The 25426-nt window shown below is 57.5% G+C and overlaps 1 protein-coding gene across 2 annotated transcripts in view; it reads left to right on the top strand.

Moving 5' to 3' along the window:
- LRP1 (LDL receptor related protein 1) overlaps positions 1–25426 on the top strand; it is an 81555-nt gene that overhangs the window by 33777 nt on the left and 22352 nt on the right. For both annotated transcript variants that reach the window (XM_060111749.1, XM_060111748.1), the window contains 29 exons: positions 54–255; positions 599–724; positions 3050–3190; positions 3282–3407; positions 3831–3947; positions 4408–4488; positions 6107–6274; positions 9842–10024; positions 10438–10638; positions 11758–12003; positions 12209–12406; positions 13724–13928; positions 14114–14278; positions 14872–15116; positions 15306–15437; positions 15737–15964; positions 16218–16392; positions 16479–16573; positions 16829–16978; positions 17082–17222; positions 17526–17660; positions 19162–19293; positions 19553–19687; positions 19878–20007; positions 20110–20236; positions 20594–20745; positions 20837–20961; positions 21241–21618; positions 23014–23203. In XM_060111749.1, coding sequence (XP_059967732.1) covers positions 54–255; positions 599–724; positions 3050–3190; positions 3282–3407; positions 3831–3947; positions 4408–4488; positions 6107–6274; positions 9842–10024; positions 10438–10638; positions 11758–12003; positions 12209–12406; positions 13724–13928; positions 14114–14278; positions 14872–15116; positions 15306–15437; positions 15737–15964; positions 16218–16392; positions 16479–16573; positions 16829–16978; positions 17082–17222; positions 17526–17660; positions 19162–19293; positions 19553–19687; positions 19878–20007; positions 20110–20236; positions 20594–20745; positions 20837–20961; positions 21241–21618; positions 23014–23203 — 4829 coding nt within the window. The remainder of the gene's footprint in view (positions 1–53; positions 256–598; positions 725–3049; positions 3191–3281; positions 3408–3830; positions 3948–4407; positions 4489–6106; positions 6275–9841; positions 10025–10437; positions 10639–11757; positions 12004–12208; positions 12407–13723; positions 13929–14113; positions 14279–14871; positions 15117–15305; positions 15438–15736; positions 15965–16217; positions 16393–16478; positions 16574–16828; positions 16979–17081; positions 17223–17525; positions 17661–19161; positions 19294–19552; positions 19688–19877; positions 20008–20109; positions 20237–20593; positions 20746–20836; positions 20962–21240; positions 21619–23013; positions 23204–25426) is intronic.

Raw genomic sequence — 25426 nt, 5'->3', positions numbered from 1 at the left:
GAGGCACCTCCACTTGTCTCCCAGCTCCTTGGTAACCTCTTCTCCATTCCTAGATTGTGTACGAGGGTCCTGAGCTGAACCACGCCTTTGGCCTGTGTCACCACGGCAACTACCTCTTCTGGACCGAGTACCGGAGTGGCAGTGTCTACCGCTTGGAACGGGGCACAGGAGGCGCGCCCCCCATCGTGACCCTTCTGCGCAGCGAGCGGCCCCCCATTTTTGAGATCCGCATGTATGATGCCCAGCAGCAGCAAGGTACCCCTGGGCTGGGACTTGGGTCTGGGGTGGGACCTAGATGGGGGGGTGAGGCTCCTGTGGTGGGTGAGGGCACTCCCCAGGGATCCTAGGCTCTGACTTTTGAGACTCTCGAGAGGCTCCCACCCCAATTTGACCTTCTGTGTTCCCCATCTCCCCCCCGCCCCATGCCTGCATCTCCTCTTCTTCAACCCCTCCATATTTCCTCTTTCTGTCTTCTCCTTTTAATGCGTCTCCTCCCCCGGCCTCTCATCTCCCCTCTCTGGCCTTTCCTGACCCTGCTGCAACCCATCCCCTGTCCTCCCCTTCCTTCCTCCCCCCACCCGTGACCCCTCCTTCACAGTGGGTACCAACAAATGCCGGGTGAACAATGGCGGCTGCAGCAGCCTGTGCCTGGCCACCCCTGGGAGCCGCCAGTGTGCCTGTGCTGAGGACCAGGTGTTGGACACAGACGGTGTCACTTGTTTGGGTATGAGGGGCCCAGCTGGGGTGGGAGGTGGGGGAGCAGACCCCAGCAGGAGGAGGCCACAGTGTCCCCATCGGAGATGAAGGAGGCAAAGAGGGCCCTGGTGGGGGGCAATAGGAGGTGAGGGATGGGGTGAGAGAAGAAGGCTCTGGGGGCTGGAGGGTGTTTAGGGGTGACCAGGGGGTGGGAGGTTTGGGAAGGCATGAAGATCAGGGGAAACCAAGTGAGGAGCAGGACAGCTATGGAAAGAGAAAACCATTAACTTGTTTTACATTTATTTCCACATTATTGAAGTTATACAACAATAGTTCAAAATACTGGAAATTAGAGGAGAGAAAAAAAGCCCAATCTCACCAGCAAACACCACTATATTGTTAGTATTGTGGTAAAGGAACACCATCCTTTTTTCCTTAGGTGGGTTTTTACACGGTTGGAATATACTGTATATAAATGTTTTCTGCCCCTTTTGGCTCATATATGTCACAAATTTTCTGTGTTATTATTGAATTATTTTAAATAGCCCCATTTTTTTTTTTTTTTTTTTTTTTTTTGCGGTACGCGGGCCTCTCACTGCCGTGGCCTCTCCCGTTGCGGAGCACAGGCTCCGGACGCGCAGGCTCAGCGGCCATGGCTCACGGGCCCAGCCACTCTGCGGCATGTGGGATCCTCCCGGACCGGGGCACGAACCCGTGTCCCCTGCATCGGCAGGCGGACTCTCAACCACTGCGCCACCAGGGAAGCCCAAATAGCCCCATTTTTTAATAAAAGCGGGTCATGCTCATTGTAAAAATAAATGAACAGCATAGGAAAATACAAAAGAGAAAGTACAGATCACCCCAAATTCCACCACCCATAGATTCCACTGTTACCATTTCAGTGAACAACCTCCCAATTTCTCTATATATTTACTTTTGCTTAAATGGAATCGTGCTGCACATGCTGTTCTGTTTCCTGCATTTGTCACTTGACAGTGTGTCATGAATACATCAGCAGAATTTCTAATGGCCAAAATATATTTCATTTGGTAAACATCCCATAATTTACTGAACCATTTCTCTACTGTTGGATGTTTAGGTTGTTTCCAGTTTTTTGTTGTAATCACTGCCAGCATTAATTAAACACAGACTATGTACTAGGCATGGTTATAAGCAGTCCTCATGCAGTAACTTATTTACTCCTTAAAATATTCCTGTAGGGAAGGTATTTTTATGAAGAAATTGAGGCCCAAAGTTAGAGCAGGGGTTTGAACCCAGGAACCCTGACCCAGAGTCTGTATATTAATCACCTGCTCTGCTATTTCTTATAGCTTCATGCCTTTCCATATTCTGGATGATTTCCTTAGGATAGAATCCCAGAAGTGAAAATGGGTCAGTGGGCCATAGTGTACACCTGAGAGTGAGTGACTGAGACCAGGTGCAGGGCAAGAGGATTGGTGAAGAGGAGCTTAGAAACTGAGGGGCCAGCATAATGGAAGGGTCACCTATATGCACATTGAAATCACCAAGAATAAAGAGGGAGTGATTATGGAGAAAGTGACTCTGAACCAGGAGCTAAAAACCCTGAAGGATGCTGGGGAGTAGCCTGGGGTCCTTTGAAGTAGGGGTTCGTATAGGCTAATAACGTGAAAGTCAATACTGATTTTTCAGAGGGGAGAGAGGGAGAATGGTCGGGAAGCACAGGTCAGGAGCAAGGAGGACACATACAGCCTCCAGGTCCAGTGGTCCTGGGGACCCACAGGATTACAGGGGGTGAGAGATGGGTCAGAAAGGCATGCACAGAGCAGTGGGGTCCAGGACCAGGGACTGCCATGGGCTTCCTGGGCTTCCTGAGCTTACCCTGTGCAAACACAAAGGACGAAGTGATTTCACTGCTGATAGCCGAAGGCAGATGGTGGTGGTGAGGTGTGAGTTTTCACTCCTGCCGGTAGAGTTGACGCATTTGTGAAGGAAAAAGTCCAGGGACCAGAGCAGGGTCCGAGGGTCCTGGAGATGACTTCCAAGGGGCAGTTCATGGAGATGGCAGGGAGGGGCAAGGGGCGGTCTGCTCGGTGGGGACAAAAGGATGGGGGGCTCTAGGCTGTCTTGGAAGCTCCTTTATTCTCAGACCACATTGCAGTACTGGAAGCAGCAGAGCAAACATCACCCTTGTGGCCTGAGAAAGAGTTGCAGTTTCCATCCAGATAGTTTCTTCACGAAGAACTATGCACTAGGAAAGATTACTGTGTATATTATTTTAAAATCATAAGACAAGCCAACAGAGGACAGGGGGCTCAGCACCTGTCCGTGACCTGGGTCTGACTTTCCCCCTCACGCCTCGTGGTGCCCACAGCAAACCCGTCCTACGTGCCCCCACCCCAGTGCCAGCCAGGCGAGTTCGCCTGCTCAAACAGCCGCTGCATCCAGGAACGCTGGAAGTGCGATGGGGACAACGACTGCCTGGACAACAGTGACGAGGCCCCCGCCCTCTGCCGTGAGTCCCTGCTGCACAGCCGGCCCTTGGGCAACAGCTGGAGAGCTGGGGGCCCCTCCCTCTGGCTGACCCCTGACCTCGCCCTCCCCAGATCAGCACACCTGCCCCTCGGACCGGTTCAAGTGCGAGAACAACCGTTGCATCCCCAACCGCTGGCTCTGTGACGGGGACAATGACTGCGGGAACAGCGAAGACGAGTCCAATGCCACTTGTTCAGGTGTGGGAGGGGCGTGACCACACCGGCACCCCTCAGTCACCAGGGCAGGGCAGGCGGGGGAGCCAGGCTTGGGAAGACAGAGGGGCTCAGGGAGAGAAGGGAGCACGGGGCATCCAGGGCAGAGGGGAAGGGAGGGCAGGGTTGGCCGGGAGGCCCGTGCTTGCAGGGGGCAGAGCACAGCTCTAGGTTGGGGATGACAAGCAAGGCGGGTGGATCTTCTCCTTGGAGGACACCAGCGACCCCTCGAGAGATGGGGTGAAGCGTCTGGTGTGAGACCACGTAGGTGATTTTGAATGATGTCTCTAAGAAGAATAGCTTTGAGGTCCTTGGGGAGACTTCCAGAGAGGCAGAGAATAATAGCAAAGAAAATGAAATTAAAGAGGGGACTCACCTATGAGCACTCATGCCCATCCCTGTCCCCAGCTCGCACCTGCCCACCCAACCAGTTCTCCTGTGCCAGTGGCCGCTGCATCCCCATCTCCTGGACGTGCGATCTGGATGATGACTGTGGGGACCGCTCTGATGAGTCAGCCTCATGTGGTGAGCAAGACAGCAGGAAGGCCAGGCTGGCACGGGGAGGGAGGGCCCACAAGAGCATGTCCTGGGGCGGGGGTGCTGGAGAGACCCTGCAACTTAGTACCTGGGTGGCCTTGAGCAAGTTGCTTGATCTCCGTGGGCCCCTGTGAGTTTCATCTGCAGAGTGGGGATAATACTGGCACCCACGTCACAGCACTGATGTAGGGGTTCAGTGAGATCATGCGCGGAGAGCACTCAGCGCATGGCCTGCATTTGGTCATTAGTTGCTTAAGAAAAGGGAGCTTAGAGGGGTAGGAGTGAGTGGGCAGCGTTCCAGGCCAAGGCACCTCCACTTAGCCTTCCCTCCCCCATCTGGCCGGGCTGAGGACTGCTGGTTATGGGAAGGACCCAGCGCCCACCTGCTTGGTGCTATGATGCTAAATAATCTTGAGGACCCTACTCAGCTACTCTTTCTCCCTGACAGCCTATCCCACCTGCTTCCCCCTGACTCAGTTTACCTGCAACAACGGCAGATGCATCAACATCAACTGGAGATGTGACAATGGTAAGAGCTTGTTTCCCTTCACCTGCCATGATTCCTAGGAAAGCTAGAAGCCACAGCCAGGCCCTGGGTGGCAGGTGAAGGGGTTTTAGAATCAAGCTGGGGCCTTCCTCCAGTTCACAGAAGCTCCCCTGGGTTGTCTGGGAGAAATAAGGACAAGCTAGAAACACTGTGGGGGAACCAAGATGGACCCAGGGGACACCCCGCCCATCGCCTGTCGGTGCCATTCCTCCCCGGGCAGGGCCTGAGCTGCCCATCCTCTGGCAGAGGCTCAGGGGCCAGGGAGAGATGAGCAAGAAGGGCCAGAGGGGCAGAGCAAGGAGAGCCCAATGCCATTCTCCCTGCAAACCCCGTCTCCTGGGGTCCCTCCAGGCTCTGGCTCCAGACTCGGGAGCCCACCTGGCGGTCAGCCCTGGACCAGGTGATGTCAGCCATGGGGGCCAGTGGACTGTTGTGTCTGTGCCGTCTTGGGGCTCTGGTCGTGTCTGGTGTGGTGTTGTGACGTGTTGCAACAGTGGCTTGAGCCCTGGCTAATGTGTGTGAAGATGTATTGGGTCAGCCCCATGTTGCCCCTCATGTTTGCCGTGTCTCGTGTGCCAATGGTTGCCTTGGCGGTTTCTGTGTTTCAGAGAAGGATTGTGGGGACGGCTCTGATGAAAAGACCTGTCCTGAGCCTGCCGGTCAGTGCATAGAAGCACATGCACCATCTCCCCTAGAGCCCCAGCTGGCCTTGGGCCTCCTCCCAGGAGCCCCATGCAGCTCCCCACCCCAGAGCTCCTAGGATGTGAAGGAAAAGCAAAGAGAGAAAAGAGAGAGGAAATGACAGAGGGAGAAAGAAAACAGTGAAAGGGAAAGCAGAGAGGGCAGAAGGAGCCTTTCACAGGAGAGATGACAAGAGAGGTGGGGACAAGAAGACCAAGACATGGGGGAAGGAGAGCGTCAGAGATGTAGAGGCAGCTGGAGAAGAGGCAGGAACACAACCCAAGGGGGACGGCCAAACCCATCTTCTCAGGCGTCTTGAAAATGTGAAGGGAAGTCTGGTGCCCCCCCCACCACGAGGCCTAGAAAGCAGGACATTGGCTCAGTCACCCTCAGATGCCTTCAGGAGGGGGCCCCCCCGGCCTTTCCAGCTGCAGGCAGTGCCCCCTCATGAGCCGGGAGCCCAGAGCTTGGGGCCGGTGATGCACACGCTCAGGGCGGGGCCTGATTAACACCTTCCCTCCCCAGCAGAGAGGCCTCACCTATACTCCGCCCACCTTTGTTCCGCCAGAGCCAGAGAAATCCCTGCCTTTCCCCCAAAGCACGCGGACCCCTGTTCCCACACCCTGCTGAAAGGGGAAAGGAATGAGTCCCGTCCCCAGCCCCAGCCTTCCGAGACCCAGGGAAGGGCCCTCCTGGAGCCCGCCCTGCCTCTCTCTCCCTGCCCCCGTCACGTGGGCCATGGTGCATGCTGCAGTCTATGCAGTTTCTGTGTCTTTTCTGTTTTTATTTTCTCAGTGGGAGGGTTGGGGTGGGTCGAGGGTGGGAATGGGGAGGTGGGAGTGGGGGCCCCATGCTGGGGTCACAGAGAAGGCCACTTGCTGACCCCCTGCTCTCCTCTTCCCTTCTTGCCTCCCCCCAGACAATGACTGTGGGGACAACAGTGACGAGGCCGGCTGCAGCCACTCCTGCTCTAGCACCCAGTTCAAGTGCAACAGCGGGCGCTGCATCCCTGAGCACTGGACCTGCGATGGGGACAACGACTGCGGGGACTACAGTGACGAGACACACGCCAACTGCACCAACCAGGGTGGGCGCCTGGGGACCAGTGGGGTGGGGACCAAATCATTCCACCATCCATCCACCCTCCCCACTGCGTGTTGCCACCATCTGGGAACCAGAGATAACCCAGACGTGGCTCTTATCTTTCAGCAGTTTCCAGTCCTGTGGGAGAGGGAGGTTGTCGACAAATCATTGTCACACACTGTTAAGATCTCAGGCTTTGCAGTTGGGTGGCCTTGGGTTTGAGCTCCATCTCTGCAGCTTACTATCTGGGTGGCCTCGAGCAAGTTATTTTATCTCCGTGGGCCCCTGTGAGTTTCATCTGCAAAGTGGGGATGAGAATAGCACGGGCATCATCATGTTGGTGTGAGGCTTCAGTGAGATGGTGCACGGAAGGCACACAGCTTGTGTTTGGTAGCTGGTAGCATGAAAAAGGGATGCTCAGAGGGGTAGGGGTGAATGAGCACAGTGGGGGCCAAAGGAGAGAAGGGTTGGCTCTGTGGGGTCCCCAGTGCCCAGGCCTCCAGGACCTAGCGTCTGTGGGATCCCCCGTGGAGGCGGGGGTTACTGGAAGGCACAGACCTCCTCAAGGGATGTTGGTTTCTCATCCCTGACCAATGGTTACCATGGAAGAATGCAAAGCCAAGATTGCCCTAACTTCAAGAGAAGTCAGAAATGCAGACTTATATGTGAAATCTACCCATTTTAAAGCACTGGTATATTCGTTTCCTAGAGCTGCTGTAACAAAGTACCACAAACTAAGTAGCTTAAACAACAGAAATGTATTGTCTCGCAGTTCTGGAGGCTAGAAGTCCAAGACCAAAATGTTGGCAGGGTTGGTTCCTTCTAAGGGTTATGGGGGAGAATCTATTCCAGGCTTCTCTCCTAGCTTCTGGCGTTTGACGGCAATCTTTGGCGTTCCTTGGCTTGTACATGCTTTACCCCGATCCCTGCCTTCATCTTTCATGGCGTTCTCGCTGGGTGCGCGTCTGTCTCTGTGTCCAGGTTTCCTCTTTATATAAGGACGCAGTCATACTGGATTGGGGCCCACCCTAATGACCTCATCTTGAGTTGGTCATCTGCAAAGGAAGACCTATTTCCAAGTAAGGTCATGCTCACAGGTACTATGAATTAGGACTTCAGCATCCTTTTAGGGAGAGCAAATCAACCCATACAACTGGCAACTGATTTGAAAAGTTTTAAAAACATGGCAGACCAAGATCTCTCTGTAGGCCTCATCTGGCCCCTGGACCACCAGCTTACAACCTCTGCCTTGGAGAATTAAGGTGCGCATAGTGGGGACAGTACTGAAAGCACTGAGTACCCACTGCAGGCCCAGCACTAAGAGGGAGGATGGGGAGGGTCACCCGAGGCCCGGGAAACAGTCACTGAGCCTCGAGGGCCAGCTCTGAGAAACGTCGGGTGAGTGGGACAGGTAATAGTGCCTTGGGATTCTGAGAAGAGGACCCCCGGAGGCCCGTGATGTGGTGAGGTGGGAGGAGCTCTCTGCCCCTCACAAGCTGGGCGAATTGCTTCCTCTGAGCCTTGGCTTCCTCCTCTGTGAAGTGAGAGATGTGCGGGGGCCTGGCCCGTGGGAGCAGGGGTGTCATGATTGGTAGCAGTTGTTAACTATGGTTGTGAGCTGGAATGGTCTGGGACCATTCCGGAGGAGGTGGGATTTGAACTGGGCCCCGAAGAGGGATTAGGCTGTGGGTAAATGGACAAGAGAGAGGGTCTTTTTTTTTTTTTTAATTTTTATTGGGGTATAGTTGATTTACAATGTTGTGTTAGTTTCAGGTATATAGCAAAGTGAATCTGCTATACATATACATATATCCACTCTTTTTTAGATTCTTTTCCCATATAGGCCATTACAGAGTATTGATTAGAGTTCCCTGTACTATATAGTAGGTCCTTATTAGTCATCTCTTTTATATATAGTAGTGTGTATGTGTCAATCCCAGTCTTCCATTTTATCCTTCCCCCCGGTAACTAGAGGAAGGGTCTTTAGATGGAGGGTGGGAGTGGCCTGGAGAACCCAGCAGTAAGACTTAGAAGGTGAAACTGAGTACTCCTGCAGGGGCCAGTGGGGCTGGGTGGGGCCCCTCAGACTAGAGGGGACAGCAGGGAATGAGGCAGTGCCTGGAGGGGGCAGATTACAACAGCGGGTGAAAGCAGGTCAGGCCCTGGGGACCTTCGAAGGATCTCAAAGCTGGAAGGTGATAAGATGTAGGAAATGCTTTCAGAAGACAATCCTGGAAGGGCATTAGATTGGAAAGAGGTTCAGGGGCCCTGAGGAAGGAAAATCGGCTCGGAGGCTGCTGCTGAAGTCCAGGCATGAGATGAGCGCGTCGACTGTGTTCCTGGTGGGGGCAGGTAGGGGGAGCGGGAGTGTTAGGTGAGGCTTGTGCACAGTCACCTGTGCCTCGGGTGCTGCTTCCGCTCCTTCCCCAGACTCCTGAGTCACATCTCACTGTAGCAGCCAGTGTGATCCTACAGAACATGTCAGATCTCTCCCCAGCCCTGCCCTCAAGCCTGCACTGGCTCCCTGTACACTTTGTTTTGTTTTGTTTTCTTTTGTTTTTTTGCGGTACGCAGGCCTCTCCCTGTTGTGGCCTCTCCCCTTGTGGAGCACAGGCTCCGGACGCGCAGGCTCAGCGGCCATGGCTCACGGGCCCAGCCGCTCCGTGGCATGTGGGATCTTCCCAGACCGGGGCACGAAGCCGCGTCCCCTGCATCGGCAGGCGGACTCTCAACCACTGCGCCACCAGGGAAGCCCTCCCTGTACACTTTGAATTCATGCTGAGCCCCACTCCATGGCCTGCAGGACTCCCCCAACCTATCTGACCTGCTTTCCTGCCACTCGTCTCCTCCTTCACTCTACTCCAACTGTGCAGCCTTAAATATGCCCTGGGCAGTTTTCAGATATGCCCCGCATGGTCCTACCTCAGAGACTTTGCACTAGCTGTTCCCTCTTCCTGGAATGCAACTCCAGTTAATCTCATGGCTCACGTCATTCAGGCCTCTGCTCAAACATCTGCTTAAGGGCCTTTCCTGACTGTCTTGTCTCAAGTAGCATCCCATCCTCCCTGGCCTTGACCTGGCTTTGTCTGCATAGCCTTGATCACTACCTGCAGTTCCATTCGCGATTTTTGTGTCATGTCTTCACTGTTTCTCTTCCCTGCTAGAACTTCAGCTCCATGAGGGTAAGGACTTTGTCTTGTTCAGGCTGGCACCTGAAACAGTGCCTGGCACACAGTAGGTACTCAGTAAGTGTGAAGTGAATGAATGAAATGGAGGCTAGGCTAAAGTGGGGGCATTTGAGCTCTGGCTTAGCAAATTGCTTATCCAATCAAGCTCTCGTGTGTAAAATAGGGAGAGTAGACAAGATGATTTCTGAGTCCTGGAAGGTGTAATAGCCCAGACTTTGAGTTAGCGCTTTCGAGGAATGTCAGCAGGACTCAGAGAACTCTCCATCCCCGCCTCAGCTCTTAGCCCCAGGCTGGGTATAGCAGGAGGGGGTTGAGAAGGTAGAGATGGGAACAGCTGACCTGGAGCCCTCAACACCCCATGCCCTCCACCTGTCCCCCTGCAGCCACAAGGCCTCCTGGCGGCTGCCACAATGATGAGTTCCAGTGCCGGCTGGATGGTCTGTGCATCCCCCTGCGGTGGCGCTGCGATGGGGACACTGACTGTATGGACTCCAGTGACGAGAAGAGCTGTGAGGGAGTGACCCACGTCTGTGACCCCAATGTCAAGTTTGGCTGCAAAGACTCCGGTAAAAAGGACGGAAGGGAAACAACATGGACAGGAGGAGACCCTGCTGAGAGCAGAGCAGTGGCAAGGGAGACGGCACTGTACTGTGAGGAGTGGGGTGGGGACATTGTGAGGCAAAAGGCTGCACAGAAAAAGTTTGGGCCTGATGCATGGGGGAAGGTATGAAGGGGCCAGGGCCTGCACTAAGGGTCCCGGGAACCAAAACCCTCACCAGTGTTGAGCTTCAACACCTCCTACAGATTCCTACCTTCTTTGTTGCCCATGTGAATTTGACAGAAGAAGCCTCAAGGTTCCTAGTGGGCCCCAAGGCCTTGTAGTCGTGACCCTGTTAGAGAAGCCCACTGGGTCTGGGAAGAAGGGCACAGAGAGCCCTGCTGCCCAGGCCTGGCCCCTGATGCTCTGCCCATCCCCCAGCTCGGTGCATCAGCAAAGCATGGGTGTGTGATGGCGACAGCGACTGTGAGGATAACTCGGATGAGGAGAACTGCGAGTCCCTGGCCTGCAGGCCACCCTCACACCCCTGTGCCAACAACACCTCGGTCTGCCTGCCCCCTGACAAGCTGTGTGATGGCAACGATGACTGTGGAGATGGCTCGGATGAGGGAGAGCTTTGCGGTGAGGCCTGGGCCTAGGAGAGGCCCCAGCAGAGGAGTGGGCAGGGGGGCTGGATAAGGAGTCTGGGCCAGGCCAGGGCAGTGGAACAGGACAAGCTCTGTGGGGAGAGGTCTCAGACTGGAAAAGGGCAGCTCTGGCAGCTGGGCAAGTAGTACCCAGAGCAATTAACAAAAACCCGTCGGTTTAGGACTCACTTTGCCAAGAGGCTGTACTTAGCGTCACACTGTTATAGCATTTAACCCATACAGGAGCCCTGTGAGGCAGATATGATCCTCACCCCCATCTTACAGATGAGAAAGCTGAGGCTCAGGTTAAATAACTGGCCCAAGGTCACACCGCTCGTGAAGTGCTGTGGAGACAGTGCAGCGCAGCCCCACCCTGCAGGCACAGCCCACTCAGCCACACTGGCGCTGCAGAGCAGTGCAGGGCAGGCTTTCAAGATGAAGGCACCAGGGTGGATGTGGTCAGGGCAGTCTCCCATCCTGCCGAGTGGGTGAGAAGGTCAGGGGAGGAGGGTGTGCATTCAAGATCAGACGAACGGGGGTCAGCGCGGGCCACATCTTGTGACTTGGGGATGAGGAGCACAGCAGAGCAGAGCAGCCTTATCTCCTCTGAGCCAAGCAGAGCCAGGTTCTCGGCGGAGAGGAGTGGGAGATACGGACTGGCCCTGAGAACTGCTGACGGGCCATCATTCAGGGCTGGCAGGTCCCAGGGTGTGTCAGAGGACCCAGAGCAGGACGTTCCCTACCACAACCCCCCAAAATCACACCTACATCAGGAGAGAGAGAGGAAAAGGGACCCTCCCAGAAAGAGGCGAAAGGCTGGGGCCCCCACGGTGGGCTCAAGAAGGGGAAGGGGAATAGAGACCAGAGAGAGCTGCAGCCACGATGGAGGGGTGCTCCTCGGGGGAAGGAGAGGGTTGGTCCAACGTGGTGGGTGCCAGGGTCCCAACCCTGGTCCTGAGGGAGACTGGGAAGCAGTGGGACAGAGGAAAGGAAAGAAGGACGCCATGGGCAGGGTGCCGTCTCGGCTACTGGGGACTTGGGGCCCAGCCAGGCCACGGTCCTGCCTCCTTCCAGATCCTGACCCTGATCCTGTCCCTTGCTCCCCACCCCCCAGACCAGTGCTCTCTGAATAACGGTGGCTGCAGCCACAACTGTTCGGTGGCACCTGGCGAAGGCATTGTGTGCTCGTGCCCTCTGGGCATGGAGCTGGGGCCTGACAACCACACCTGCCAGATCCAAAGCTACTGCGCCAAGCACCTCAAGTGCAGCCAGAAGTGTGACCAGAACAAGTTCAGTGTGAAGTGCTCCTGCTATGAGGGCTGGGTGCTGGAGCCGGACGGCGAGAGCTGCCGCAGCCTGGGTGAGACATGGGTCGGGGTGGCTGGGCAGCTGGGCAGGCCGGGCAGGCCCCTGAGCTGCAGTAGGCTGGACTCGGGCGGCCGAATGCCAGAGGCTGAGGTTTCCATCCAGGCCCGGTGCCAGGGCCCGTGGAGACCCTGCCAGCCCCTGGACAGGGTGGCTCGGAGGCAACAGGCCCCTTGTGACCCTATCACACCCCTCCCCAGACCCCTTCAAGCCGTTTATCATCTTCTCCAACCGCCATGAGATCCGGCGCATCGACCTTCACAAAGGGGACTACAGCGTCCTGGTGCCTGGCCTGCGCAACACCATAGCCCTGGACTTCCACCTCAGCCAGAGCGCCCTCTACTGGACCGACGTGGTGGAGGACAAGATCTACCGCGGGAAGCTGCTGGACAACGGAGGTGACCGCCACCTTGCCCAGGATTGACGCGAGGCCCAGTACACCCAGACCGGGCCCTTGGGCGCTCAGAACCATGGGACCAGATGCAGGCCCTTAGCTCCCCTGTCCCCCACACTCTGGTTAATTGGGTTAGATTTTGCTGTGGGTCTCCGTGCCTGACGCCCCGTAATTATTGTCAGCAGAGCTGCCAGACTGATAATTAACAAAATGATCAGCCTTTCTTTGGAACGGCCAGAATTGCAGGCTTGCAAGAAAAAAGGCATTTAGGGGTGGGGTACCTGAACCCTGCCTTCTGTCCCAAGGCAGCCTGACCCATCACAGATTTCCTTCACTAATAATACACATTCCTGGGACTTCCCTGGCGGTCCAGTGGTTAAGACTCCGCGCTTCCACTGCAGGGGGCACAGGTTTGATCCCTGGTCGGGGAACTAAGATCCCGCATGCCCCTCGGCGCGGCCAAAACGAAAAAACAAAAAAGCCCACATTTCTGAGCCCCTGCTACACACACCGGGCCCAGGGGAGATAGCAGGGAGCAAACGGGCCAAAATGTCTGCCCTCATGGAGCTTACACACCAGTGGGAACATCAGATATAAACACAGCAAATGAGTACAACACGGACTGTGACAGAGCGGGTGGCACTGTGGATAAAGAGAGAGGAGGCGAGGTGGGTAGGGAGGATGGGGGTGGCACTTGAATAGGGTGGTCAAGGAAGGCCCCCTGAGAAGCTGACGTCTGAGCAAAGACTTAAAAGAAGCACAGTTTACTAGAGGAGTTGGTATTGTTTGTAATAGAGAAACCCTGGAACCATCTTAAATATCCATCAACAAGGGGATGGCTAAGTAGACTGCGAAAATGTTCACACTATGTAATGGTTTCTAAGTTAATGACATATATATACATATATATGTACACACATATATATGTATATAAAACCATCGAAAAACCTCTAGGACTGTCTGTGGAGTGACTTCTAGAAAGTTCTGTCTGCCTCATATTGGGTCTAGGTCTGTTCCCCAAAGCCCTCACTCTCTGCTCTGACCTCCTACCAGGGGTTAGCCCTTCAGAGAGATGCAGGCAGAAGATAGCTGCCACTTCCCCTTCTCCAGTGTTCTAGAAGCCAGGCTTCTACTTGACCTCCTGGGGCAGGGGGCCTGGGTGAGGAGAGCGGGGGCTCTGGGAACCCCAGTCAAATCTGGAGCACACCAGAGGTGTTCACAGAGGTGTCAGGGTTGAGGGCGGGCCATCCAGGGTTCCTGGGATATCGTGAATTCACCCCGCCCCAGGCTATTCTAACCTCCTACAACCTCTCTTCTCCAGCCCTGACCAGTTTCGAGGTGGTGATTCAGTATGGCCTAGCCACACCCGAGGGCTTGGCTGTAGACTGGATTGCAGGCAACATCTACTGGGTGGAGAGTAACCTGGACCAGATTGAGGTGGCCAAGCTGGATGGGACCCTTCGGACCACGCTGCTGGCCGGTGACATTGAGCACCCAAGGGCGATTGCACTGGATCCCCGGGATGGGTGAGGACCCCGCCCAGCCCTGTTCTGGCCTCGTGACTCCCCTGAAGCCTCGTTCAGCCGGGCCGGGCCAGGCGTAGCTGCCTCCTCAATGCTATTTGCCCCCTCCGGCTGTCACCAAGGATCCTAGCACAGCCCCTTCCCCGGGCCTCGACCTTGGCCATCCTGACCCCCTCCCCGCTCCCCAGGATCTTATTTTGGACGGACTGGGATGCCAGCCTGCCCCGCATCGAGGCAGCCTCCATGAGTGGGGCTGGGCGCCGCACCATCCACCGGGAGACGGGCTCTGGGGGCTGGCCCAACGGGCTCACCGTGGATTACCTGGAGAAGCGCATCCTCTGGATCGACGCCAGGTCGGCACCGGCGCCTCACCCAGGAGGCCTCCATCCTCCCCTCCTCCTTAGGGACAGGGTGGAGCCAAGGGTCCCGGGACCTGGCAGCCATGAGGGTGGTGAGAAGGCCCGGGGGAGCTGGAGCCAGAGCCACATGGCCAAGGGCCCAGGAAGAGGACTGAGTGAGGGGAGAGTCTGGGCTGGGGAAGAGGTGCAGATGGAAGAGGGTAGAGGCAGGGCTGCCCCCCGCACAGGAGTGCCCGCCGAGGGCCGAAGTGCAACGCCATCCTCACTCACACATCTGTGTGCTCTCCTAGGGGCTCTGTCTGCCCAGGGAGAGGGGAGACTTTTTCTAGGTGGTGTCCCCAGAGGGGGTGCCTTTTTCTAGTCTTCACCACAGCCCTGTGTGCTAACAGCAGCCCTGGGGAGAAGCAAGCTGAAAGACCTGGGTCAGGGGAATTGGGGTCAGAGCTGGGATCCCAGACCTCGAGCCACGTGGTTCCTGCTCCACAGGGTGCCATGGGCTGGGGCATGGAGGGTGGGAGCCCCAGGCCACGTGCCCCGAGGTCTGCGGTCCCCACCGGCTCCTCACTCTGCCCCGACCACGCTCTCAGGTCAGACGCCATTTACTCAGCCCGTTACGACGGCTCCGGTCACATGGAGGTGCTTCGGGGACACGAGTTCCTGTCGCACCCGTTTGCAGTGACACTGTACGGTGGCGAGGTGTACTGGACGGACTGGCGGACAAACACGCTGGCCAAGGCCAACAAGTGGACCGGCCACAATGTCACCGTGGTACAGAGGACCAATACCCAGCCCTTCGACCTGCAGGTGTATCACCCCTCCCGGCAGCCCATGGGTAAGGGACCAGAAAGGAGCCAGCATCCTCTGTAGAAGCTTCCAGGAGAGGAGGGGTCTATGCTGGGGCGGCGGGGGTGAGCCAGCCTGCTGACAGAGGCGGGCCTGGCAGGAGAGTGGAGAGGGTGTAGGCCAGGTGAGCAGGGCCAGTAGGGTCACTGGATGCTCTTGCTTTCCCCTGCCCTCCCAGCTCCCAACCCCTGTGAGGCCAATGGGGGCCGGGGCCCCTGCTCCCACCTGTGCCTCATCAACTACAACCGGACTGTTTCCTGCGCCTGCCCACACCTCATGAAGCTCCACAAGGACAACACCACCTGCTATGGTAGGAGCACCCTCCCCTCCAGAGCTGGGGTAAACCAAGGCTGAAGGGGAAAGGGTCAGGTACCCAAGCTCCAGGTTCTAAGTGAAGGTAGGCAGTCTCAGCCGGGAGGATCCTGAATGGAGAGGCTCCGGAGGCAGCTGCTGTAGGAAGAGGCTGGCACTCCGGCAGGAAGGTTATGCCCAGCAGGGTCTCCCTGATAGCCAAGGGCCAGCAGCAAACAGAAGGAACCAGGAGAATCCGGCGGGGTGGGAGGCGTGGAGGCAGGGGGCCGCCGTCAGTGACCTGCCCCGTGCCCACAGAGTTTAAGAAGTTCCTGCTGTACGCACGTCAGATGGAGATTCGGGGCGTGGACCTGGACGCGCCCTACTACAACTACATCATCTCCTTCACGGTGCCTGACATCGACAACGTCACGGTGCTGGACTACGACGCCCGAGAGCAGCGCGTTTACTGGTCCGACGTGCGGACCCAGGCCATCAAGCGGGCCTTCATCAACGGCACAGGCGTGGAGACGGTTGTCTCTGCAGGTTCTGTCCTGGCCCTGGGACCCCTACTGGGCATGGGTACCCCCCAATCCCGCCCTCGCTCCCAACCCTGGTCCCAGCCCCACTCCCTGGTCCCCTTGGTCCTGATGTTCCTTCTCCAAATTCTTTTCCCTCTCTGGCTCCAGTCCTGGTTTCAAGATCCCTGTTCCCCCAGAAACCAGGCTGGCCCCTCCCCTCGAGCCTCCTGACCTGTGTCCTGAAAACACCCAATCACAACTCCCCACTGTGTCCCCAGACTTGCCAAATGCCCATGGGCTGGCTGTCGACTGGGTGTCCCGAAACCTGTTCTGGACAAGCTACGACACCAACAAGAAGCAGATCAACGTGGCCCGGCTGGACGGCTCCTTCAAGAATGCGGTGGTGCAGGGCTTGGAGCAGCCCCACGGCCTGGTTGTCCACCCGCTGCGTGGGTAGGTCCAGGGCCCAGGGTTGGGGAGCATGGGGTGTGGGGTCGGGGAAGAAGAGGACTCTGACCCTCCCCTCCTGGCACCCCCAGGAAGCTCTACTGGACAGACGGTGACAACATCAGCATGGCCAGCATGGACGGCAGCAACCGCACCCTGCTCTTCAGTGGCCAGAGGGGCCCTGTGGGTACGAGCTTACCCTGCAGCCCTGCCTCCCCTAATTCCTCCACCAGGAGGTGCTCCCAGGGTTTTCCCCAGTTGTCCCTCCATCTCCCCAAACTCCTGGCTTAGTACTTGTTCTCACCACCCTCCTCCCAAAACCACACACATACTCTGTGCCTCCCTCTGTATCCCCAGACGTGAGAGGCCCACCTGGGTCAGGCTCCTGGATCCCGGCCCTGGTGCCGCGCTCTCTGGCAGTCACACCCCCCTCCTCTTCCAGGCCTGGCTATCGACTTCCCTGAAAGCAAACTCTACTGGATCAGCTCCAAGAACCATACCATCAACCGCTGCAACCTGGACGGGAGTGGGCTAGAGGTCATCGACGCCATGCGGAACCAGCTGGGCAAAGCCACCGCCCTGGCCATCATGGGTGAGGGCCACTGGGTGGGAGCAGGGACCAGAGCAGAGCAGGCGGGCCAGACTGGCCAGGAGACAGGGCTTCCCCAGGTTCTCATCCGCTCCTGCCACCACAGGGGACAAGCTGTGGTGGGCAGATCAGGTGTCAGAGAAGATGGGCACGTGCAACAAGGCTGACGGCTCGGGGTCCGTGGTCCTGCGGAACAGCACCACCCTGGTGATGCACATGAAGGTCTACGATGAGAGCATCCAGCTGGGTGAGGGGGGGGGCAAGGGGCAGGGGCAGTGGGATGGGGGTCACACAGGTCGGGGCTGTGGCCAGGAGGGGCTGCAGGAACCCCTGGGCAAGCAAGCAAATGGGAATGAAAATGGGTTAGGCTCTGCTCACCACCCAAGGGGACTCCTCTTTCACGAGGGCCAGGGGCTCTGCAGGACAGAAAACCTGAGAGCTGGGTTGGGTGGTGACCCCCACAAGGTCCAGGGTAAAGGGGTGTGAGCCTGACACCGCGGTCCCGAGGAGAGCCACTAACCCTTTCTCTCTGCCTCCCACCTGACCCCAGACCACGAGGGCACCAACCCCTGCAGCGTCAACAACGGCGACTGCTCCCAGCTCTGCCTGCCCACTTCGGAGTCCACCCGCTCCTGCATGTGCACAGCTGGCTACAGCCTCCGGAGTGGCCAGCAGGCCTGCGAGGGTCAGTGCCCCTGCCCCTGCTCCCCGCCTTGACCCTGGTCCCCAACCCAACCCGACCCTTCCTACTCTACAGCCCACCTTCCTCTTCTCACCTTGGGGACAGGACCGAGTTCATTGTGTATTAAGCGTTCTCTGGGTTAGATGCTTAGTCAGCGCCCACTGTGCCGCTTGCCGTGGAGGAAGCCAGGGGGCAAAAGTCCCTGTCCCTGTGCTCTGCAGGCTTAACCAGAAGGGGGGGCCAGCATGAAGTGGCTCTGACTTCAGTAAGATTTTGGAGAAACAGACGTCGGAGGGGGCGACAGGGCCACTTCACGCCAGAGGTGTGCTGGCTGCTGGGTTTTATAGGGCACGTAGGATTTGAGTGTGTGGTTTGAAGAAGGGACGATATGCAAGGCAAGGGGTCCAGAGCAGTAGGAGGGTGTGTGCAGGGCCCTGAGGTACCAACCTGCATGGCGCAGGATGTGGGGAGCCATGGGTGAGGCTGTGGAGTAGGTGGGGCTCCACGGGTTCTCAGCCAGGAGCACCTGGAAGGTGGTGTTTGGGGCAGGTTAACCTGGCGGCAGAGAGCCGGCTGAGTGGGGGAGGGAGAAACCAAGACAGTCAGACCAGTCAGGGGGGACTGTTGGCCTGGGCTGGGGCTTAGCAGCTGGATTGAAGAGAAGGGATGAAACTCAGAGACATTTCACAAGAACTTGCTGACTGATTTACAAGCCTGCCCCAGGACAGCATTCCCCGAAGTGCACTCCTGGGAACCTCCCTCCTTGATGTGATAGATGTTATAGAAAGAAACACTGGGTTGAACAAAGTTTAAGTGTTTTTCTGCTGCACAATTTCTCAGAGCCTTGAATATGCTAATTGGCACAGAATTTTTCACGGGACGACTCTAGTGTTTGCAGTCTCCCCAAACTCACTCGACCATGAGTCCTTTTTTTCAGGGAGCCTGAGCAACCAGGACCCATTAGGGGATTCATTTGAGGACAGGCTGTGTGAAGGGATAAAGGCAAGGGAGGATTCTAGGGTGCATGGAGATTGGCGCCCGGTAAGAAATGGGAAACTGGGAAGGAGACTGGCTCAGGAGTGAGGTGTCAGAGACAGGGGTGTAACACAGACCAGATGGATGAGGACAAAGAGGAAATTAAGGTGGAAACCTAGAGTTGGGAGTCACCCAGTCCTATTGTCCTCCCCAGATTCTCCCTAACACCTTTGGGGGTGCAGGGCTGTGTGGAGTGAAGTGGGACTGGAGGGCAGAGCGTGGAGAGAAAGCCAGGTCTCTGCTGCCCTCTAGTGGGCACTAAAGGTCTCACAGGTGGTTCCCCAGAGCTGCGTGCTCCCTTGCTCTCTCCCAGCCAGGTGACCTCCCTGCCCAGGCCCCCAGGCTAGAGTACGTGTTGAGGGGGGAGGTGTGATGGCTGGGAGAAGGTATCAAAAGGGTTTGAGGGTGACAGAAGCCAAGCTTAAGGGGTGTCAGCAAAGCCCATGCCCAAAGTGTCCTTGTGTTGCAGGTGTGGGCTCCTTTCTCCTGTACTCTGTGCATGAGGGAATCCGGGGGATCCCCCTGGATCCCAACGACAAGTCAGACGCCCTGGTCCCAGTGTCGGGGACCTCCCTGGCTGTCGGCATCGACTTCCACGCTGGTGAGCCATTTGGTGGCAGGAGGGGGTGGGACATGACCTTCCCTTTGGGGTGGTGTGCTCTGGGGCCCCAGGGAGAGGCTGCCTGACTGCAGCTGGAAGGGGCGACACTTACCACAGCTGCCCCTGCCCCACTATGTCCGCTTCCAAGTCCCTGGTCCCCCCAGCTCTCAGTCACCTCTGTCCTTACCCCCTCGTGATTTTGACCTCCCACCTTCCCCCTACCTTGCTGAGTGTCCCATGTTGGCTCCTCCACCTCCAGAAAATGACACCATTTACTGGGTGGACATGGGCCTAAGTACCATCAGCCGGGCTAAGCGAGACCAGACGTGGCGTGAGGATGTGGTGACCAATGGCATTGGCCGCGTGGAGGGCATCGCAGTGGACTGGATCGCAGGTGAGTTGAGGAAGGGCTGAGGGGCTGCCGGTGAGGCAGAGGACTGGGGAAGTGGGATCTCAGAAGGAAGGGTCTGAGAAGAAGGGGTAGGCAGGAACAGATGGGGAGACGCAGGGGTATTGGGGGCTGGAGGGGACCAGGTACCTCCATCCCCACCCGACCCCTGAGCCCCCCCTTACTCCCTCCTCAGGCAACATCTACTGGACAGACCAGGGCTTTGACGTCATCGAGGTCGCCCGGCTCAATGGCTCTTTCCGCTACGTGGTCATCTCCCAGGGCCTGGACAAGCCCCGGGCGATCACTGTCCACCCGGAGAAGGGGTGAGGAGCTGGACAGGCTGACCGCTCCCGGCTCTGGTCTGGCCACAGGCCCTCTGTCCTCCATGTTCTGGGGACTGACCCCCTCTTCCGCCTCCACCCCAGGTACTTGTTCTGGACTGAGTGGGGCCAGTATCCGCGTATCGAGCGGTCTCGCCTGGACGGCGCTGAGCGAGTGGTGCTGGTTAACGTCAGCATCAGCTGGCCCAACGGCATTTCGGTGGACTATCAGGTTTGGATGCAGGCTTGGCCCTGGGGCCGACGGGATGGACCCCGTACTCTGGGGGGCAGCTCCCCTTACCCTGTGCCCTGCTCCCCATTGAGTCTCGTGTGATGTGCCCATGGGTGGGTAGATACGGACCCAAGGAGTCATGGGGTCCTCTGGCCCAGCGCCCCACCCAGAGTAGGATTCCACCACCCCAGAAATGGCGGAGGGGGTCACTCCGAAGCGAGCACCGGAAGAATGCCGAGAGGGCAGATCAGCATTTCAGGCAGCGGGAGGATGTGGAGGAAGGAGGGGGAAGACGAGAGAGGCAGGAGTGGGCGGGACGTGGGGACTGGCAGTGAAGCGGGTGCCTCCGGCCCGCAGGATGGGAAGCTATACTGGTGCGACGCCCGGACCGACAAGATCGAGCGGATCGACCTGGAGACGGGTGAGGACCGCGAGGTAGTTCTGTCTAGCAACAACATGGACATGTTCTCGGTGTCTGTGTTTGAGGAGTTCATCTACTGGAGTGACAGGTGGGCCACTGTCCTGGCCTTCCCCTGGGCCGTCCGTTCCCTCCCCCCGGCCCCCGATGACGTCCTGCTCGTGGCCCTTCCCTTCCCCCAGGACTCACGCCAACGGCTCCATCAAGCGCGGGAGCAAGGACAACGCCACAGACTCTGTGCCCCTGCGAACGGGCATCGGCGTCCAGCTCAAAGACATCAAAGTCTTCAACCGGGACCGACAGAAAGGTGAGGCTGGGGCTCCAGGCTGGGCAGGAGAGGCCGGAGGGCCCCACCTGGGAGCCCAGAGTGAGAAGGGCTGGGAGAGAACTTAGACCCACAGGGCACCCTCGAGGGTCCCACGAGGCTGAGGAGTTGAGCACAGGGGCCTGGAGGGTTGTCTGAACTGGGGATCCCGAGGCAGAGCCGGGCGCCAACCAGAGTTTCCACCTCGGCTGAGATGACAGAGGCACCAAGGTGGCCCTGCCCTCTGTAACCTCTGCCTTCCCGGTTTCCCCCCACCCCCAGGCACCAATGTGTGTGCGGTGGCCAACGGCGGGTGCCAGCAGCTGTGCCTGTACCGGGGGGGCGGGCAGCGGGCCTGCGCCTGCGCCCACGGGATGCTGGCTGAAGATGGGGCGTCGTGCCGCGAGTACGCAGGCTACCTGCTCTACTCGGAGCGCACCATCCTCAAAAGCATCCACCTGTCGGATGAGCGCAACCTCAACGCACCCGTGCAGCCCTTCGAGGACCCTGAGCACATGAAGAACGTCATCGCTCTGGCCTTCGACTACCGAGCAGGCACCTCCCCGGGCACCCCCAACCGCATCTTCTTCAGCGACATCCACTTTGGGAACATCCAGCAGATCAATGACGATGGCTCGGGCAGGACCACCATTGTGGAGAGTGAGTCCAGACTTCCATTCTTCCCAGCAAGTGGAGGGGGAGTGCAGGGAGGGTCAGCACAGACTCGGGGTAGAGAAGCCACAGACACCAGCCAGCCCACCCCTGCCCCGGATCGGAATCCCACCTGCCTCGGTGTCCCTGACATACGGCCAGTGAATCACACTGCACCCATTGTAGTTACTTGAAAGTCTCTCCTCAACTGGAGTCAGAGTTGGCCCCCTCTGGTCCTGGTTCTGCCCCCAGGCTACACAGAATAAGCCGAAGCTCTCCTCTGTGTGTCCGCTGCTCACAGAACAGGTTGCAGAGATGGGGCAGGTTCAACCTCAGACACAGGATTTTAGTCACTTGGGCAAGTTTTCTGTGCTCCCTCAGCCTCACATTGCTCGCCAGTGCACAGAGACAGGATGACCTGAGACGACAGGTGGGAGAGCTTAGCTCGGCGCAGGGCACATTGTGTGAGCTCCATAAAGGGTGGGGGGGTTAGAGCTGTCATCCTAGGACAGCCTTTCAGCTCTTTGAAAACTGCTATTTTATTCCACTAGTTTTCTCTTCTCCGGGCTGGATGCTCCTAGGTCCTTTGACTCATTCATTTGTTCATGCATTTATCACTCCTGTCCGTAAAGACCTGCCAGGCGCAGAACTAGGTGCCGGGTATACAGTGGGGATAAAAACAGACCTGTCTTTCAACCTCCTTGGTCCTTTTCTGCCTCATAGAATCCAGTCCCCACTAGTGTCCAAAGTAGTGTCCAAAGCTAAACTCGATACTCTATAATTGTAGCTTGATCGGGAGAGACTGGCAGAAGTATCCCCTCTCTCTGGGCCATTGTTCGGGCTACAATACTTCTATTAATGCAGCCTTCTGGCAACCACATCGCCAGACAGCTTAAAGTCACTGAAACCCCTGAGGCTTTTTCTCTTAACCTAAGTTCTGCTACGTCTCTTTCATCATGCACTTAGTTCTTAACCTGAGCCTAAGATGTCTACCAGACAATCCAGTTCAGGGTCTTTTTAAGTAGGAAGCTCCCCAGTACAGCCCACGTGGGATCTGATTTACTGAAATCCAGTTTGCGCCCAACTTGGTAGAACTTTAGCTCCAGGAAGTGTGACCACAGCATAAAGCCAAATCTATCCAGCCGTGGGAAGACACAGAAAGAAGGGTTAGGGGGATGGACCATGGATCATTTGGGTGGGAAATAGGGGGGTGCAGAAAGGGCTGGGGGCACCAAGGGCCACACCCACACAAGCTCCCCAGCTCCCACACTTCCCATCCAGCCCCACATACGCCAAGGGAGAGGGTGCCCCAGGCCCTCCCCTTAGCGTGGGGATGCCCAGGCTGCCCCTTCGCTCTGCTCTCTGGCCCTGTCCTGACCCATCGCTGCTCCTGTCTCCTCGCAGACGTGGGCTCCGTGGAAGGCCTGGCCTATCACCGTGGCTGGGATACTCTCTACTGGACAAGCTACACGACATCCACCATCACCCGCCACACGGTGGACCAGACCCGCCCGGGGGCCTTCGAGCGTGAGACGGTCATCACCATGTCTGGAGACGACCACCCAAGGGCCTTTGTGCTGGATGAGTGCCAGAAGTGAGCTGCGGGCCCAGGGCATGGGGACAGTGGGCCACAGGGTGGCAGGAACTGCCCCCAGGCAGATCAGGAAAGGGGATGCAGGAGCAGGAGAGGCTGGCTCTAACCTGAGCTCAGCCACTTCCTTGCTGTGTGACCTTAGACCAGCTGCGTGACCTCTCTGAGCTTTGGTTTCCTCATCTGTAATATGAGGACAATAACATTTCAGGTGCCTCATCAAGGGGAGGATGAGAGAGCTGTGGAGGACCCTCTGGCTTGGTGATTAATTGATTCATTCATCAGAGAGCCATGTTCAAGGCACATAGTAGGTCCTCTGTCTTTCTGGGTCTCCAAGCTTCAAGCAAAGATTGTTCACTGAACACCTGTTGTGTGGAAGCCTTGAGCTGGGCCCATTCAAGCCACCTAGCTGGGGAGAGAAATCACTGGTGGGAAACTGCTGACGGCACAGGGCTGGATGCGATGACTGAGAGGCAGCACGGGGGCGGTGGGTTGGCACAGGGCCTGGAATTGCAAAGGCCACAGAAGGGCAGCCCGGATAAGAGCTTTGAGCAAGAGCCGGCGGAGGGAGGGCTCCAGGCAGGGAAGGACTGCAAGGGGCCTCAACCACGCCCAGCCCAGTTGAGGTTCGGGGCTGGGGGTGCGGGGGGGTGCCAGGGGGTTGGTGGGGGACGGGCTTGAGGAAGCCCAGGAGGCTGGGCTAAGGTTGCAAAGGGAGAATTTGGGAGGAAACCCCCCAGCATGGTACACACCCCCAGCCTCCACCCACTCTGCTGTCCTGCAGGGGCAGCCCCCAACCCCATCACGTGGGCCTCTAGTGAGCCCCCAGTCTCACCTTAGGACCGCTGGCCCACATTCTAGCAAAACTTTTTTCCCCTGGATTTAGCAGCGCTTGGAATGTTTTCCCAAAGCCTTACTAGGAAACTAAGGAACAAACAAAACCCAAAAGCAGCTACTTAGAAACAGTGAGTGCACCAAACCTAGATTCCTTACCCTGATGTAACTCACGCCTGGCCCAAAGCCGGCCTGGCTGACACCGCCAACCAGCTCGAGGGTCCTTCCTGCCTCAGTCCTGTCCCGCACGTATAGGGCTCATGACGGAGATCCCGTCTTCCCCGCCATGACCCTTGACGACTTCACCTGCCTGGGGCTGGCCCCCCGGGCCCATCCCTCGTGAGCCTGGAACCTCCATGGAGGGGCCATGCTCTGGGCCCCCCGGCCTGCCTCTCACGTTTGATTCAGAGCCCACTAATTTCCTTTGCTCTGAGCTCAGGGGATTCAGTCCTTCACTCAGCAAATGGTTTTTGAGAACCAGCGATGTGCTGAGGATCCGACGGGGAGCAGGGTTGTGTCAGCCCTTTGTCGGTATATTTGATTCTTGCCCTCATGAGGCTGCAGGGGGCTCCACGCGTGGGTGACGATGGGTGACGAGGACCTGACCCAGGCTGGAAGTCCGGGAACGTGTTCTCAAGGGGGCAATGCATGAGCCAGGTCTGCAAGACGACAGGGTGAACTGAAGCTGGGCAGGGCACAGGAGAAAGAGCCGAACTGTCTGGGAGAGGCCCTCCCTTGGCCAGAAGGAGCGAGCGCTTTGGAGGAACGGGAGGGAGCCAGTGTGGAGGGGGCCGCGGCCTCCCCCAGCCCGGTTAGAAAGTCACCGCAACCCTGGGTGCTGACTGCCTGCCCCTCAGGAAAGCCTCTCCTCCCCACCATTCCCCACGGCCCTTTCCCGGGGAGTGGTTTTACCAAACTTGGAATCCACAGTGACAGCACAGATTGTTCTGCCACGTGTAGCAGTTTATCATGATAGGAGGAAAGCCACTTCCCAGCACGGAGTGTGCTGTACCTGAGGGTGTGGGTGTCCCTGATGGGAAGGAAGATGACTCTAGCAGCTGCCTTGGGACACCCGTTTTCTCTTGTGGAGGCCAGAGGGAGCTGCCTCCATCCGCGCCCATCCTGACTCCAAGAACCACCAGAACCCCGCCCCTTCCCCTGATGAGGCCTTTAAAACCAGAGCTTTATCCTCATGAGCTCAGGAGCAGCCAGCACCTCCCTAATGGGAGGGAAGCATCCTTTTCCTACCTGAGCATAGTGGCAGGATGGAGAGACGGGGGAGGGGGAGTGTTCAAAGGAGTGAGACCTGGAGAGGTTTGAGGAGATAAGTCCAGCAGCCCTGCAAGACAGCTCTGTAGCCAGAACAGCAGGATGCGGGACACAGGGGCCTGG

The sequence above is a fragment of the Mesoplodon densirostris genome, chromosome 11, assembly GCF_025265405.1.
Source record: "Mesoplodon densirostris isolate mMesDen1 chromosome 11, mMesDen1 primary haplotype, whole genome shotgun sequence".
Taxonomy (NCBI): Eukaryota; Metazoa; Chordata; class Mammalia; order Artiodactyla; family Ziphiidae; genus Mesoplodon; species Mesoplodon densirostris.
This window is presented reverse-complemented; position numbering and strand designations above follow the sequence as displayed.